The sequence below is a fragment of the Acanthaster planci genome, linkage group LG10, assembly GCF_054643075.1.
Source record: "Acanthaster planci isolate LZ-2023a linkage group LG10, COTS_SCS, whole genome shotgun sequence".
Classification (NCBI taxonomy): domain Eukaryota; kingdom Metazoa; phylum Echinodermata; class Asteroidea; order Valvatida; family Acanthasteridae; genus Acanthaster; species Acanthaster planci.
This window is the reverse complement of record NC_141786.1, coordinates 1500477-1517550: the sequence shown is the minus strand read 5'-3', so window position 1 is coordinate 1517550 and position 17074 is coordinate 1500477. Positions and strand designations below refer to the sequence as shown.

The following is a 17074-nucleotide window of genomic DNA, read 5'->3' as shown; positions in this document are numbered from 1 at the left end:
CATTTTAAATGGGTGTTATTCTAATAGCTTCTTGGTTTTATCAGAGGTATATGTACAGCGTGGTGTAGTCTTTTGATGACACCTGGGGTGTTAAATTATGTTCAGGCAGTACCGTCGCTACTCTATATGGTGTCGGGGTAGGTCCATTTCTCCCCAACCTTTCTGAAAGCTTAGGTATTTGCCAAAAATCCAGAAGTATAAACATAAAGGTGAGATGCAGTAAAAAAAAACCTACAGTACAGAAATACAACTAAAATTGCACTGATTTTGCAATCTTTCCAAAAATCTCTTAAGACCGGAACGCAAATTTTACCATGCATGGAACAGCAGAAGTCAAAGGTAACTAAACAGCAGATCAAACGATCTTTTCACTACATTCACTTAGAAACAGCAATGTCGTCACTAGCTATATTTGTGTCTTAGGTTGTGCCTCATAAAGAAGCAACAGTCTCAAACTCAAAATACTGACTAATAATGCGTAGATAAAGTTTCAACCCCTTTATAGTTCAATAACAGAAGTAGGCGAAACGTTTAATGTTGTATTAATAATATATTTGACACTCACTATTTTGCAGTTAAAGACCTTTTTCACCCAATTTTGGTTAATCAATGTCACAATTTTACAATTAAATGCATCATTCCACAGCATTCTACCACACTGCATTCAGCTAACCTACTTGCCAATTAGAAAGCTGATTTACACAGTCACACCTTTGCAACCGACAAACAACACAAGTCAAATAAGAAGTTAAAACAAGTAATTCGTGATGTACTGAACCCGAATATTTAGCATAAACCTACGATACCGTTTAGAACTAAACCACTGTTAAGGGTCAGTCAAAACTTTCGATGCCTTTATGTTTGTCGAAGTTGTATTGAACCACCCACCAAAGTAGGGAGGAGTCGGTTGAGTACACTTTGACCTTGAAATACAGCACAATTTGACCTTTGGGGATGGTGGCATTAATATGCATAAGTATAACAATAATATGATATTGTGACGCCACACCCCTCCGACGAAGGCGAGGGCGCCCTCCTCCTCGAGATGCGGCGCGTCGGACGGCACGCCAGAGAGTCCCTGAGCGGCTAGGGACGAGTCCGTTGGGACCGAAGTGTACCGTCCCCCAAGAAAGTTGGTCTTCGTCGAGATGATGGCTAATCTGATTGGTCGAAAATCTGATTGATCAAAACGGGTACGGACTTTGGGGGTCCTGGCGACTTCATTGGCTGGCGCTGGTTCATGGACCCCTGCCTGGTGGCTGGGCGTTGCCGGGTGTTCTTCTTTCGGCTTGTCGTTGCCTAGGATGGCCTCTGGAGTGGTATCGTTCTCTAGGGTGGGTCTCTCGTTGCTCTGGCGGTCTTCTTTTTCTTCTTCTCGTGGCTTCTCTTTCTTTGGGGACGTTCTTAACGGGCATAGGGAGGTTCCTAAACCTGTCCCGTGGTACCGTGAATCGAGGATTGGGACTTCGTCTGTCCGCAGGCGTGCTTCCCACGATGATCCGCCTCACCTCCTTCTGCGTCGGTTCCCCTTGATCGGCCTCCTGACCTTTGTCTTGCCTTGGCCCGGGCGTCATCCTCTCTATATCACTTAAGTGGTCTGGGTGAGCTACTTTATAGTGCCGCCGCAGATTATCTCGACGCCTCTCCCGGTAATCACACCGCCAGCAGAAGAAATGGGTTGCTGGCCCATGGCTTTTCTTATGCCGTAACAGGCCCCTAAGGTGGCCGAACTTCTTGGGGCACATGGTGCACTGGAATTCTATCTTGGCCCCGACCTCCATCTTCTTTTATTTTTTATTTTTTTTATTTATTTACTGGTAACTTGAACTCAGCTTCTGCAACGTTATCAGAGGAAACCATAATTAATTGACCACTGTCGTAAGGGCATTATTCTTTATATATACTTTATATTATACATTATACTTTATATATCAATTATCGATAACTAAGCGGTAGCTTATGTTCCCGCCTTGGGTAACGTATTTTCTTTTCAACATTCTCGCCCGTCTTATCATGGCCCGACTTCACTGATATACTTGGTTTAAGCGTTGTGTTACCTTTGCCTGAAACCTAAAGACAATCGTTTCCTCTTTCTAAGGTAACCAAGATCTCAGGATGACTGCTTCCTTCATCCCTGTCACCCCAAGATTCAACCTCCTCAGGATGTTCTTGCGCATTTTCGGCGCCTGTTCTGGTGTTGGACTCACTAGAGGGAGCCCTACTAGGAGTACTCCATGGATCCAATGGACTATTATGGCAAGGTTTCAGCCTATCGTCATGTACAACTCGGGGCTTTGCGCCCTTTGACCTCTGGATGCGGAATACAACATCCGAGAGTTTCTTCAACACTAAATACGGCCCCTCCCACTTCAACTGAAGCTTGGGGCTAACCCCTTTCTTCCTTGCGGGGATGAACAGCCAAACAAAGTCCTCCTGGATACCAGGATCGCACGCCCGGCGATCATAGTTTTTCTTCTGGCGCCTCATAGCGTCTCCTAGTCATTTCTGCGCTCTCTCGTGAGCACTCCTGATCTTGTCCCTCGAACTTTGTGCATAGTCACCTTCTGCCTCACCATCACTTGGGGCCGGCTGCTCGATTGTTAGATCAATCGGGAGAGTGACTTCCCGGCCTAGCATCATCATATTTGGGGTTCCCCCGGGCTTTCCTGTGTCGTACATCTGTATGCGCTGGTTGCAAATGGGTGGTACTGGTCCCAATCGCGTTGACCTTTGTGCAGGTCGATCATCATAGAAACCATGGTGACGAGAGTCTTATTGAACCTTTCTATGAACCCGTCTGATTTAGGATTGTATGCTAATGTTCTTGACTTACTTATTCCCAGTAGGCGACAAATTTCTGGGAATTCCTCCGATTCGAAGTTGGTCCCTTGATCCGAATGGACAATTCTCTGACAAACTTCGAGGCAACTGTTTCTGCCTTTGCATCCGGGAGCGCATATGCCTCCATCCATCTTGTGGTGTAGTCTCCAACCACCAGGATCCACTGGTTCCCATCTTCAGTCCTTGGGAGGGGGCCGACCAAGTCTAATGCCAGTCTATCTGTGGTTCCTCCAACATTATACTGTTGCAAGGGCACCCTTCGTTTCTTTGGGGGCGGCTTCTTCCTTGCGCATTGATCACATTTCCAGATGTACGCTCTTACATCGGCACTCATACCTGACCAGAAGTACCGCTGCTTCACACGGGCCAGGGTTTTCTTCAGGCCAAGATGGCCTCCCAATTTCCCACCATGCAGTTCTTCTACAAACTTGCGTCTGAACGCCTCAGGAACCAACAACCTCCATTGTACTGAACCACCATCATTAGACTCCCACCATTGGTATAGTACACCGTCTCTCACCACCAACTGATCCCAGGGGGACCAATACGTCGTTCTCGCTGGACACCTGTGAGCTACCTCATCCCAATGATGAGGGCGCTCCTTCCCCTCACCCTTGGCAATTAACAGCCACTTCATCGATTCATCCGCCATTTGGGCGTTTGTAAGCCTTTCGCTGCTTACAGCAGGTTCCACCAGAGCAACTCGGGCCCCTTTCTCATCTCCGGGGCTCGAGGTTGACTTTTGTTTATCTTCTTCCACAGTAACAGTCGCATCAATATCAGCATTGTCACCATCCGAACTATCTTGTGCATTACAATGGTCGCACTGTTTACAAGGTCGTCTACACAGACTATCAGCATTCTGATGCTTGGCACACGGACGGTGCTGGATTGTGACGTCATACTCTGACACAACCTCCAACCATCGTGCAAGTTGTCCTTCCGGGTTCGTCGAGTTCCTTAACCATACCAGAGAAGAATGGTACGTCCGTACTTTGACCATTTGACCGTTAAGGTACTGGCTGATGTATTCCGAATACGTAACAACAGCGAGCAGCTCTCTTCGAGTGACTTATAGTTTCTCTCAGCTTTGCTCAACTTCTGGCTTGCAAAAGCCATAACTTTCTCGACCTGAGTCAGTATGGCCCCGATGCCCTCTGAACTTGCATCCGTATCCAAGATGTACTCGCTACTTGGTAACGGGTACACCAATTCCCGGGCCCCTAGCAAACACTGTTTCAGCCAGTGGAATGCCTTATCACAAGACTCATCCCAAATGAATTCTTTTGACTTTGACGTCAAGGTATGCAGTGGGCTGGCGATGCTAGCAAAGTCCTTGATGAACCTTTGGTAATACGAGGCAAGGCCCAAGAAACTCCTCACCTCCTTTACGTTCTTTGGGACCGGCCAATCAGCGACTGCCTTAACCTTAGCCGGATCCGTTGCTACGTCCTCAGCCGACACAATGTGGCCAAGGTAGGTTACTGATATCTGAAACAGGTTACACTTTTTGGCTTTAACTTAAGCCCAGCATTTCTCAATCGTTCAAAGACTGTTCGGAGTCGTCCCAACTCCTCTTCTACTGTTCTGCCAAAGACAATGACGTTATCAAGATACACTAATAAGATATCCCACTGCAGTCCAGACAACACTTTCTCCATCAGTCGTTCGAACGTAGCCGGTGCGTTGGCTAAGCCGAACGGCATCACATTCCAACGATACAGCCAGGAAAGGAATTCTTGAAGCACTAGAACAGTTCTATCAAAACCTCGTCAACGCACGCCACCCAACCATCAATCTCACTTTGGATCACTCTGACAAGCAGGTCCATTTTCTGGTCACCGTCATCAAGTTCAATGGCAACCACCTCGAATCCACTGTCTACAGAAAACCCACGGATTGTAATAGCTACCTACATGCCTGGAGTTTTCACCCACCTCATACCACCAGATCTATAGTTTACAGCCAGGCCCTGCGGTACAACTGGATTTGCTCTGACCCTACAAATAGAGAAAACCGCCTAGCACAACTGCAAAAATCGTTCTTGGACTTGAATTACAGCCCCAGAACAGTTGCAGAACAAATCACCAAAGCCAAATCCAAACCCCGAGATGAGCTACTCCAGTACAAACCATGTGACAGCCCAGACAGGATCCCCCTTGTTGCCACGTACAGCCCTGCACTCAAACCCCTGCTACGCATAATGAATGAACTGAACCCCATACTTCAAAATGACACCCTGAAGCAAATCTTTAAGAATAAACCAATTGTTGCCTATAAACAACCTCCCAATCTTCGAGCCCATCTGGTCAGCAGTTCCCTCACCCCACCCGCCAACAATGGTACCACCCCTTGCAACAGCCCCAGATGTCAACTTTGCCCACACATAAATACCAACTTGGATATTGGGCCCAACAATGCCACATACTCCATCAAGGGGTCATTTGACTGCACGTCCACCAATATTATCTATGGTATAACGTGCAAACTTTGCCCCACTGCCATCTACATTGGACAAAGTGGACAATCCCTAAGGCAACGCATGAATAGCCACAAGTTTGACATCAGGAACAAAAGCACAGAAAAACCTGTTGCTGAACACTTCAACCTCCCTGGCCACTCAGTTAGCCAATTAACAGTTGCAGTACTACAACAAAGGGCAAACAAGGACAGGATGCAGAGAGAAGCAGCTGAACAAAATATCATCAATAAACTGGACTGCATCAATGGAAGGCTTTACAGGGACCGTGTCATCTGTCACACTACAGCAGTAACTCCTCACCTTTTATCTAATGACCAGCATATAAACCTTGCCACATGATGTTCACTTCATTCCATCCGAAGAAGTAGCTGTAGCTACGAAAGCTTAGGCAGAGTTTTACTTTAATAGTTTGTCATTAAAGTGCTACTGACTCTTTATATTTCAAAATAATGTAATTTAAAATCATAAAAATAGACTGAGATGTTTCAATTATTAGTTTGAAGAAATTAATACATTTTTGTCTTTTCAAAGCCGTACAAAAGAAAACACATTGGAAGAACAAAATGGTATTTTTCGTCTACTCGATGTGCGCTACATATTAAGGTCAGGGATAGGATAGCTTTTTATACAGTGGTTTTGGGAGAAGAGAATTGGCAGAGAAATTTGCAACCAAAAGAAAGTAGCACTGAAGAGGCATCGAGTTTCACCATCACAAAACGGTATACTTTACAGGAGTTCCTGCAGTACAAAGAATGTAACCATGAAGATAGAACACCCCTTGTAGTCACTCCAGGAAATCATAAGCAGGCTCAACCCCATTCTACAAGAAGACGATGGGTTAAGACAGATCTACAAGGAACAGACAATACCCTAATCTCCGCGCCCATCTCGTCAAGAGCAGCCTCACCCCCTGCCAACAATGAAACATCGACGTGCAAAATCCCAAGATGCCAGCTTTGTTGCTACATAAACACCAGCACCCATATAACTGGCCCCAACAATGCCACCTATGTTATCAAAGGATCACACACCTGCTACTCATCCAATGTGGCGTCTGCGCCAGAGCTCTGTACATTGGTCAAACTGGTCAGTCACTACGGCAACGGATCAACGGCCACAAATTTGACATTCGACACCACGATGTAGAAAAGCCAGTATCCAAACACCTTAATCTCTCCAGCCACTCTGTCACTGACTCGGGGGTTGCTGTACTCAGACTAAAGAACTTTAAAACCAGAATGGAAAGGGAAGCAGAGGAACAAAAGATAATCCACAGACTGGCCTGCATTGACTCTGGACTTCATAGAGATCGTGGTTTCATGTCCTACTACCCCCCCCCCGATGACTTATGCCCTTTGTTTGCACATGCTTGGGTGCTTCACTGCCATATTATATACCTGTGTTGATAATATGTTACTTCACCACATCTGATGAAGTTCGTCTACTTAGTTAGTCTTTAAGTGCTACTTAAACTCTCAATAATTATTGTTTTTGATAGACTAACACGGCTACCCACCCTAAGACCAGTAACAATGTCTATTATGATTTGATAGAAGAGCACAATTATTTTGTATTTTTTGGTGTACACACCCTTCCACCTGGCATGCGCGAATGAAGTGCACCTAGGAATTAGAACATGTCCAGACACGTTTTTCCTTAAGGTCTATAATCGTAAGTATGATGACATCTCTCAGTGACGTATCTCAGCCAATCAAACTGCAAGATAAAAGTGCTAACCCATCGCACTGCACTTATGACAAATCACAACGTCTGCAATAGAATTATACAACGTTGGAACCAACAGCCTCATCATAAGTCAGTAAACAGCGACATGTATGTACACGTAAATCCAGCGAGGTAGTGATTTCAAAATAAATACTGAGATGCGTCATTATTCATTCATTCCCCGACGAGTCATGAAGTCGCCAATCAACAAAAGCAAGTCTTAGTGCGCGCGTGGGATTATAACAGCCCTGTGAGCCCGCGTGTCCACGGTTGCGTTGTGCCTTCTTCACAAAGTGTTTCAAAGACAAGCCCCGTATTGAAGATGAAAGAATGAACGGGATCCGACTGTGCGGAGCAATAACCAACCGGAATATACGTGTCTTATGTGGTGTCATAGAGCAACAGGGAACTGGTTCTATGACTATGCGCGTCGGGTTGGTCGGTTTAGTCGGTGAAAATGAAAGATCCTGTCAACAACTCCCACATGACAGTTAACCCGTGTTGTGTTCATGCCTTACTTTGTATTCATTCGTAGTGTCGCGCGCAGCCAAAATATCTAATTTTGCAGTTAGATCATCTCGAGCTTTCCGGTTGTGTTTTGTTAATAATTAATGCCATCCAACAATACAGAATGAAATGTAAATTGTTGGCATCGATTTATTTTGGCATCGCCTCCTGAGACTTCAGAATGTACGTATAGTGACAAGTGTATGTTTCGTATTGTCATGACGTCATCGTCGGGTTCTATTGAGTTTGATTTGACCGTTGAATAGATATTTGGCACTGTTGACAGTACACATTGACCGTATTACGCGTGCTTACAAACTTGATGCGAGAGCCATGAGAGTTTTTCAGCAAACGACCCCCATGCTGCATGCTTGTCGGGCTATAGGTTAAAAATAACAAGGGGCCGTGATCACATGCCTTTATTTTCGTATTTTCCGTGGTGTTTTGCTGCCTAGTAACCACCCGATAAACGTCACATGGTTTGAAAACATGGTTGTTGCCATCGCTTCATCATGCCACAAAGGGCCAAATTCGTAACCACAGTTCAACACGAGGGACTACAGAATGACGAGTTGACAGTTTCATCTGTCCGTCAAGGAAAAATATGATTTTTACGCGTTTAATGTGGAGTATACATTAAGACAGCAGTTTGTTTAATTACAAAAGACCCAAAGTATAAACTCTCATCTTTACACTTGCACACGCTTGAGCCATGCAGGATGGCTTAATTTTGTCACGTTTGAATTGATACTATGACGTTTATACTCGAGCACCGTAATCTGTTTAAATGAATGATTGACGGATGTACGTGCCCGTGCAGTGCACGCACTTTCACAGGTGTGCGTATGTATGCATCCACTTGGTTTCTTGGTTCTTGCTTGGGTGTAAGCAACATAAAGTAACAAAACTTTTTACCAGATAAGCAAACTATGTATTCGTCTATAAGTTTTGTTTTACAAATACAAACTAAAAGTAAAACAACACGTTGACAAAAATAAAATTACAAACGTTACAACCGTACTGAAAAATTCAATGCATAAATATGAAGAGAAGAGAGACTAAACTACACGTATATGTCATGACATTTGAAAACTAATACATCATAGCAATGACGATAAAGTAAAGGTAGGCTAATGTATGTACCATTAACGTGAGGGTTTTGCACAAATTATCACATGAAAGTACGACTGTCGAGGATTTGCTTTTGTGTTTTCTGTATTTGACAGGTTGTTTTATTTTTCTATATGCAGTTGTCACTATTTTTCGATGTTTTATTTTGGGGTAATTTTTTTAACTCTTACGTCTTACTCATGTCTATTATATATTTTAAGTGTCATTTTAGTGTCATTGTTCATTTCTCGTACGTACTTTGAATCTATGTAATGTATCCCACGTGCATAAGACTAAAATAGGCACACAAGAATGCCAACGACAGACGAGATAAATACCCAGCTAAGCAGTGGCCACCTACGAATGATTACAATTAAGGATTGGATAAACAAAAAACAGGGGCACTACGGCACGGATGCCCATGCCATTACAGGTTTCATTTATTTATTTATGCACGTTTCAATTTGGAACAAAATATTCTACACAATAGGACGTGTATCCACGAAGACTGCTTAGTTTTCATTTACCATTTTAACAGATTTGAGACCTCTCTACATATACATTGTTTAAGCAGAATGGAGGCACAAGGACATAAAACGTGCCGTAAATGGATGATCTCTCAATATTTTAGCACGAAAAACAATATTAACCTTTTCTTTTAAATAAAAGATTTACCAATTTAGAAATTGTTGGCATAAAATGTTCAAATTGAAGTGAATGGGATTATCAGTCTCAGATATACACAAAGAATTCCACGTATGAACCATAACGAATCATTGGCATGTTATTTTTAAAAAATCAATCGGCAATTGTTTTTGTTTGTTTGTTGGGTTGTCGGGGTGTTTGTTGGGGTGTTGGGGTGTTTGTTTGTTTGTTTGTTTGTTGGGGTGTTTGTTTGTTTGTTTGTTTGTTTGTTTGTTTGTTTGTTTGTTTGTTGGGGTGTATGCACCTCCACCTACATCTCGGGACCACTGTTGGAATACACACCAACAAAGTGGGGACTTTTGAACAAGTGGGGACCGAAAACCCGGTCCCCACATTTTTATTTCAGAATTGAGCTCTAAAGAGGGCGATATGCTCCCTGTACCAGAATAAGGTCGGTCCTCAGATTGAGGTGTTTAACCATACGTTGTTTGTTTGGTCCCGAAAAGGAGGTGTGTTTTCTGTCAAAATTGTTTCTTTCAATAAAGAACATAAAGTTAGAGCGCCCTCTTGTGGTTGGGAATTGCCTGTGCACATGCAAGGCCTTGTATAGTGCCTGCAGTTTAGCTGTCCTGCAAACACTTTGATGCGTTCGGCACTTACAGCCGTAGTCATGCCCCCACTGTGTGTTGGCTGAGTTCATCAACTGGCGCTGAATATCTACTTAATTTAGAGGTAAGTGAATATATCATTGTGTAATTATTCGGAAATGAGTTTGAAAAGGTTTCAAGACTGGAAAATCAGAACATTCAGAGCAAAGTCATGGTAGGCCTACTTAAATGTAAGTTGTAAACCGTAGCTGAAAATATATTTATTTGAGGGTTTCTGTTATTTTGTACTTTTAGCGGGGGTGGTTTTTTAAAGTTTTTTCTGTGCAAATGATCAAAAAGGACGTATGTTATCAGTAATAAAGGGCGTCTGGGTTGACTTTCAAATTAGGCCTAGGGCCTATCTCAATAATGCATGATATTGTGTAATGTCAATGCAGGCCTGGAGTTCATTTACCAGTGGAAAGAAATTACAGAAAGGACAATTCAAGCTTAGGTGGCAGTGCATTTAAATCTTTTGAATTAATTGTTTTATTGTCTGGGTAATGTGGACATGAAACCACTCTGTGATTCTGCAGAAAACCTTAATATTGGGCTAAGTTTTGTTACTGTTAGCCTGTTATTTTTAATCTTCATTTGAAGTTGATCAGTTTTATCTCTGCATGTGATGTCATCTGCAATGAGATCATTAGAAACTGTTTTCTTAAACTATGAGGTTGGTGATAATTATTTGCATTTTGAGCAAAGCGTAGAGGGAAGTAAACCAGTATAATCCATAAAATTAAACATCCATCATCCAAGTGAGATTTTGTAGGGTTCCAGATGGTTCTTATTTGGTGTTCACGTTCCGCAGAATCTCTAAAATTACAGAAAGTACAGGGCTTTTTCATAACAGATTTAGTCCTTTTAGTAAGCAATATTGTTAGAACAGATAGAATAGAATGATCCTTTACCAACAATGCACAATCTGGAAGAGTTTACCAAATTTGGCTAATAATTTGTTGTTTTGCCTTTTTGCACTAGTTTATTTCATTCTGATAATGTTAACTGGCCATCCTTCTTGCATGCCAATGATTCATCAAAGAAACAGTAAAATGTTAAATAACTCACACAAGGAACCTGACTGTGATTATTCCTTTCGTTTTTTCCTGTTCTCAACATTGTTATAAGCCATTAATATATCTAAATTATCGCACTTGCTTGCTTGTCACTAACTCATAAAGCTAATGACAGCTGATACATTTTTAGCAAAGCAGAAAAAGAAACAAACCTGGATAAGTCTATAAAGGTATATTTTAATTTTTGTGGGGGGGGGTGTGAGATTTCAATTTGTGTCTAGACCCTCTGAATCATTACAATTACATAATATATATACTGTGGAAAGCTGTTTCTTAGCAGATCTGGTGCTTTTTTACTTTTATTTTTACAAAGCAAGGGACCTTTCATACTATGCATATCCCTCACATTTGGGAATACCAATTTCAACTTAGCCAAAAAAGTCAGACCTGACATATGGATCTATATCCCTTTACAAGAATGTGACCCTCATTAATATTACTGAAAACGGTATTTGTACACTGAGGGAAAAACTTTCTTTCGGATTGAAAGATTTTGGCAATCCACTTGACCGTAAATCCTTTTTAAATCACCAGGGTGACACCCATGCAAGAAACTCTTAAAGGTCATTTGCTACTTATCAGATTTATAAAGAAACCCAAAACCAAGTCGGTTTAAGTGTTAATGCAAGCATCCACAAATTAAGAAGGGTAAGGGGTAACTTAGAAAAGTATTTTTGTGAAAGAAAAAAGTTGGAGGGACAAGGTGTTAGTGATGTTTTTGCAACCATTTTTTTACATATATATTGGTGATGTACTTGAAGGGAATAACTTAACCCTGAAGTGCCTGATATTTTTTACAAGGGACAAAAGGTCAACTTGTTTCAGTTCAGGTCAGGGTAAGGGTAAAGGTTTACACTGAAGGATTTGACATCTGGAACTTTAAGGACAAGGACAGTTAAGGTTTATGACTTTGCTCTTGTGATGTGCCAGGGGAAGGTTTGAGATGTGGAAGGTACACCACATGCAGAAAGCATGGGAAGAAACAAATCAGGCTTACTCTATAAAACATCAAATTCCACTGAATGAATTTTGTTGTTGTAGCAAGATGTTTACTATTAGGTGTCTATTTCCCCCTCTAAAATTTAAAAAAAAAAGTTCAGAGCCTTTTCACAGATGTGGTGCTTTTTACTTTTCGTTTTACAAAATGAAACAAAACTGTGCATATCCCTTCAATTTGGTTAAATCATGCATTATTAACAATAAGCCGCTGATATAGCTAAGAAATTGTAGGCCTAGTACAGTGTACTTGCAACAACACACCAAGTCCATGGTTTATTGCTCCCAAGATACCAACTGGCAGTGCCCTCTTGGCCCTGAAGGCCAGGCTCTACATATGGATATACATGGAGACCTGTTAGCAAGAATGTGACCTTCATTAAATATTACTGAAAAGGGTTCTCAGTGGGGACAAGGCCTTTTAGAGAGAAACTACTCCGAAATTATATCTTAAAAGTTTTAAAAGAAATAGGGGATTACAGAAACTTCCCTCGAATTTTCTGGTCTTTGATTTTGTTTATCGAGTGGATTTTCACTTAAATGGAGTGAAGTTGAAAAGAAATGAGTGTGCACTAAACCTTTCTGTGAAGTCCGTATTCTTTATTATTTTTATTTTCATATTACAGGATGTCTCGTTTAAGAAAATCAAGGATGACCCCATCTCAGCAGGCATGTGAAGCCTGTAGAAAAAAGGAAGACAGTGATGGTTTCGAAGTGCGATACATCGACGATTACATAGGTATGTTACAAAACCTTGTCCTTCGTGACTATGAAGTACGTAGCCAAGAAATATTACGCAAACATTACCAATACTGCTTTTAAAAATACATCTAGGTTCTTAGATGTGTACATAGCACTTTTAAATATGATCAACCTGCATAGCACTATTATTAGTTTTATTATAAATAAACAAATAACTTGTCTCATACTGCCGCCCTCCTCTCATACTCCTCCATCTCCCCCCAAAAAGGTATAAATATTGTTTAATTGTTTGAGTGCAAATTTAAACCAAGTTCCTGAATTTTTCCACATGGTTAGCACATGGCAAATGCTTCATGACTATAATCTTCAGATTGTTGAGTTGAGTTGTTCTTGTTAATTTTGGATGTCAATCTGCAGGACATGGAACGTTTGTGACAAGGGACTTTGCCAAGGGTGACTTTCTCCTACAGTACCGAGGAGAAGTGATTTCCCAATCTGAAGGGGAAAGTCGCCAAGAAAGCTACCCAGTTGAAAAAGGGAGCTTCCTTTACTTTTTTCAGGATAAAGGAAATTCACTCTGGTAAGCTGACTCTGTGGTTTACCCTGTGGTTTAGATGAAATTATTTGTGTGTGTGTGTGTGTGTTATTTTTAATACTTGCAGCATTGTACTGCAGGGCAACATTCAATAATGTAAGGAAAATTCATTTAATATTTAAATAAATTTCAGTGTATTTTTTTCTGAATGGCATTTGACAGTAAAAATGAAACAAAAACGTTAAGAACGTTTTAATTGTCAACAATCTTTCAGCGTTGATGGCACCAATTCAGATGGTGCCTGTCGAATGGTAAATGATGCCCCCTTGAAAAAGTCCAACTCCCAAATGAAGGTGATTTCTGTGGACGGTACACCATGTCTTTGCCTGTTCGCTCGCGAGGATATAGCAGCAGGACAAGAGCTAAGGTATGACTACGGTGACGAAAGTGTCCCCTGGCGACAAAAGGTAAGCCAACTGACTGCATTATCGTTTTCAAGTGCATGCAGAATCACAAATAAAGCAAGGCCACAAGTCACAGAAATGTTAAAAACATTTGTGATGAAAGTAGCAATTCTAAATGCAATTTAAAGTCTATATTAGAGGCCCTATTGAAAGAAGCTTCATCAAACATCTGTTTTCAAAAAGTGACAGATCTTCAATGGTAAAAAATTTATCTTTAAAAAAGCTTTACACAAAATGCAATTCCAATTTTAAGTTGAAAGGAAGATTGAAAATGTGTTTTGCATTTGTTCTGTGCTACTCTTACAAACTGGTTACCTCCTTTTTAATTTTCTCATGACAGAACATTGATCATCAGTCCTTTGATCATGAGTTTCCCAAGTATGTACATGTACACGTATTTTCGTGTAGGTTGTGTTGACTAGGAGCATAGAACAGCTCAAAATTTAAAAGCCGCTCAATTATATTTCACCTTTACAAACTAAATTCAGTCCAAACTGCTTTTTCAAAAAGACACTTCACAAAAGAGATTCAACCATCATCCAAACAATCCCTTTTCCCCTTTATCTTTAAAGTGAAAATGTTTTCATTTCCAGTGAAACTTTCACCTTATTTCCAATGGTTTCTTATCATACATGTACTTTCAGAGATGGGCAACACAGCTCCAGCAACTGAAAACCAGTGCGAAACAAAAACATGTTGGACAGGTAGCATTCAGCAGGCAGTTGGCTATTGCAGAGGGTTGTAATGGTTCAAAAATCTACCTTGGCTTCTTTGGTGAGAAACAGCTACCAGTGGCGGTAAAACGTGTCAATAGTGATCAAGTAGGAAAAGAAGTTGAAATACTTCAAAGTCTTCAAGGAAAGCATTTGACAAATGTCTTGCAAACCTTCTGTGTTGAGCATGATGAAGATTTTACCTATCTTGCATCTGAGTTGTGTGAAATGAATATACAAGAGGTTGTTGAAGCGACGCTTCCTTTTGCCGACAAGCACCGCACAGACGAGGGCCGGAAGAAACTATGCCTTGGGTTTTTAAACGGCCTCCAGGAATTACACAGCCTTGGCATCGTTCACCGTGACATCAAGCCTGCTAATGCTTTGATCGGTATGCTGACACTGTAATTAGAAATTTGCTTATAATAGTACCCTCATTGGATTTTGTTGAAGGTTGCGACACCAAACAAAACCTGACATTAGTGACAAAATGGTTTTGTTAACGTCTTTTTATGACGTATGCATCCTCATAAAATTGTCCGAGCAATTTGATGCAGGGTTATATTTTCATTTAGTGCACTCTTCTTTCAATTTTGCATTGACTGCTTGCCAATGTTTTAGCAGCCACGTGTAAGAGAACATGACCATGGTGTGAAAAAGGGAGACAATGGGATTTTTTGAGCAGGACATGCTGTTTTGGAGAGTTTTCATTGAAAGAAAGGATTTTTTTTGTACAGACACCAAGGGTGATGTTAAAATTGCTGACTTTGGTGTGTCTCGCCGGATGATGGGTCAAACAACTCTATTTACCCAATCCATTGGGACAATCTGCTGGATGGCCATTGAAAGCCTTCAGGGAGAAATGGTGAAATATAAGAAGTCTTCAGATATACAGGTACATATATTTACAAGCCATGAAACATGTTGAATGATTTTAGTACTCATTTCCTTTTAAGGAGGTTAGTATGCAGGTCCATTAAAATTTCAATGTAAACATGGTAAATGTCCATTTTGGAAATATTGTTTTGCATTCTCCAATCTGTTTGAACCAGGACTCATTTCCTTGCTACTCGTGAACGACCAAAAATACAAGATATTATTAAATGGCTTTCTGACCCCCAGCTTCATGTTGAATCTCTCATTACACAGTCCTTGAAATATGAAAGGCAGTTTAATTCATCAGAAAACTTCTACAATGACATTCTGAAGAGAGAAACTGTTTGTTTCTCTTTTTTGTCAAGGTAGATTCCCTGGCTTTACTGTTTAAAATGGAGCTACATACCATCACTGCGTAGAGGGGCTTGTAATCTATTAAAGATATAAAGCAAGTTAATTTTCAGATGATTCTTGGAAAATATGTATTTGAGGCTGCACATGTACTTTGATTTCGTATCATAGGCAACTGTCAGGCATGACTACATCATCAAAGTGCCCAATTTGTTTAACTACATATAATATAGTGCTATATGTGAATGCTTTTGACTAAAGCAAGCCAGTAAACAAATGCTGCAGTCCATTTTTGTGGCTTTTTGTAGATGACTGGCTGCCTTGTATATTACATTCTGAGTGATGGACACATCCCGCATGAGACAGCAATTCCCTACACAAAAGAGCCAGAGGGTGTGGTCCGTAATCTCAAAGCAGGAACCTTTCACTTGGAACATCTTGGGAGCTTCTTGTATATGCAGCCCCTTATCAGGGAAATGGTGTCCTCAGAGGAGAAGGATAGGCCCTCCATAGAATTCTGCTTAGAGAAGTTTCAAGGTAATGAGGAAAGTTTCTCACACATTCAACACAGAACAAAATTTTCATCCTTACAAAGTATGTTACTATGTATTGGTAGGTAATTCTGGTAAAATCTGTGAGCATTATTTGATTGTTTTCTTTTCTTAAAAGACCTGTCACAGCAAACTCTGCAGGTCTCATCAACAAAGGGAACGTCATTGGTTGCATCGCTATTAACTTCAAAGGAACAGGTGAGCCTTTGATCACAGGTCCTTTGAGATTCAATTATTAAGAGCATTGTACTTTAAAACATGTCACGTAGAACTGGATTTTACCTTCAATCACCCAAGACACTTTAGAGGATTTCCATGTATTCATAAGCATTTCCTGTGTTTTATGCAGAGAAAAGTTAAACAACTTGCAAGGGAGACCGCCTGTGCATATACACGTGATTTTGACAGTTTCACCACTCACGTCGTCATTCCCACTGGTAATGAAATTGATTTAATTGCTTAAAAAGCAATCCATGCACTTGCAGGACATGGAGACTTCTAATTCCATGGATGTGATCACTACTATTTTTGGACAAACATATAGTTTGGCTGAAGTTGCCACACACAAGTTGGCAGGTCGCTAGGGATTTAAACCGAGCTGTATTTTTTATCCATTCTTAAAATTGAGGGCTGGATTACCCGAGGATGTCTTTTTTGTTATCGCAGAAATGCTTTGTAATTATGTATTGTTTGCTATCTCCCAAATTAAATAATGAAACCAAAATAGATGCAGTATTACTTTATGGGAATATTATGTTTAATTCATCCTTATTTGTAGATGACAACCAGCTTGCCAAAGAAAGATCTTTAAAGTTTCTTCAGGGAATTGCTGCCAGAGTTTGGATCATCAGCT

At 41.0% G+C, this 17074-nt stretch overlaps 2 protein-coding genes across 2 annotated transcripts in view; one reads left to right on the top strand and one right to left on the bottom strand.

Annotated features, from left to right (window-relative positions):
* The window catches only part of LOC147797559 (uncharacterized), a 124494-nt gene that overhangs the window by 81190 nt on the left and 26230 nt on the right, over positions 1–17074 (bottom strand). The window lies entirely within an intron of this gene.
* The window catches only part of LOC147797558 (uncharacterized), a 45007-nt gene continuing 39706 nt past the window's right edge, over positions 11774–17074 (top strand). Inside the window, exons 1-10 of the mRNA XM_087142446.1 lie at positions 11774–12768; positions 13149–13311; positions 13541–13733; positions 14071–14112; positions 14435–14834; positions 15181–15338; positions 15979–16207; positions 16340–16419; positions 16571–16658; positions 17000–17071. Coding sequence (XP_086998572.1) covers positions 12657–12768; positions 13149–13311; positions 13541–13733; positions 14071–14112; positions 14435–14834; positions 15181–15338; positions 15979–16207; positions 16340–16419; positions 16571–16658; positions 17000–17071 — 1537 coding nt within the window. The 5' untranslated portion in view covers positions 11774–12656. The remainder of the gene's footprint in view (positions 12769–13148; positions 13312–13540; positions 13734–14070; positions 14113–14434; positions 14835–15180; positions 15339–15978; positions 16208–16339; positions 16420–16570; positions 16659–16999; positions 17072–17074) is intronic.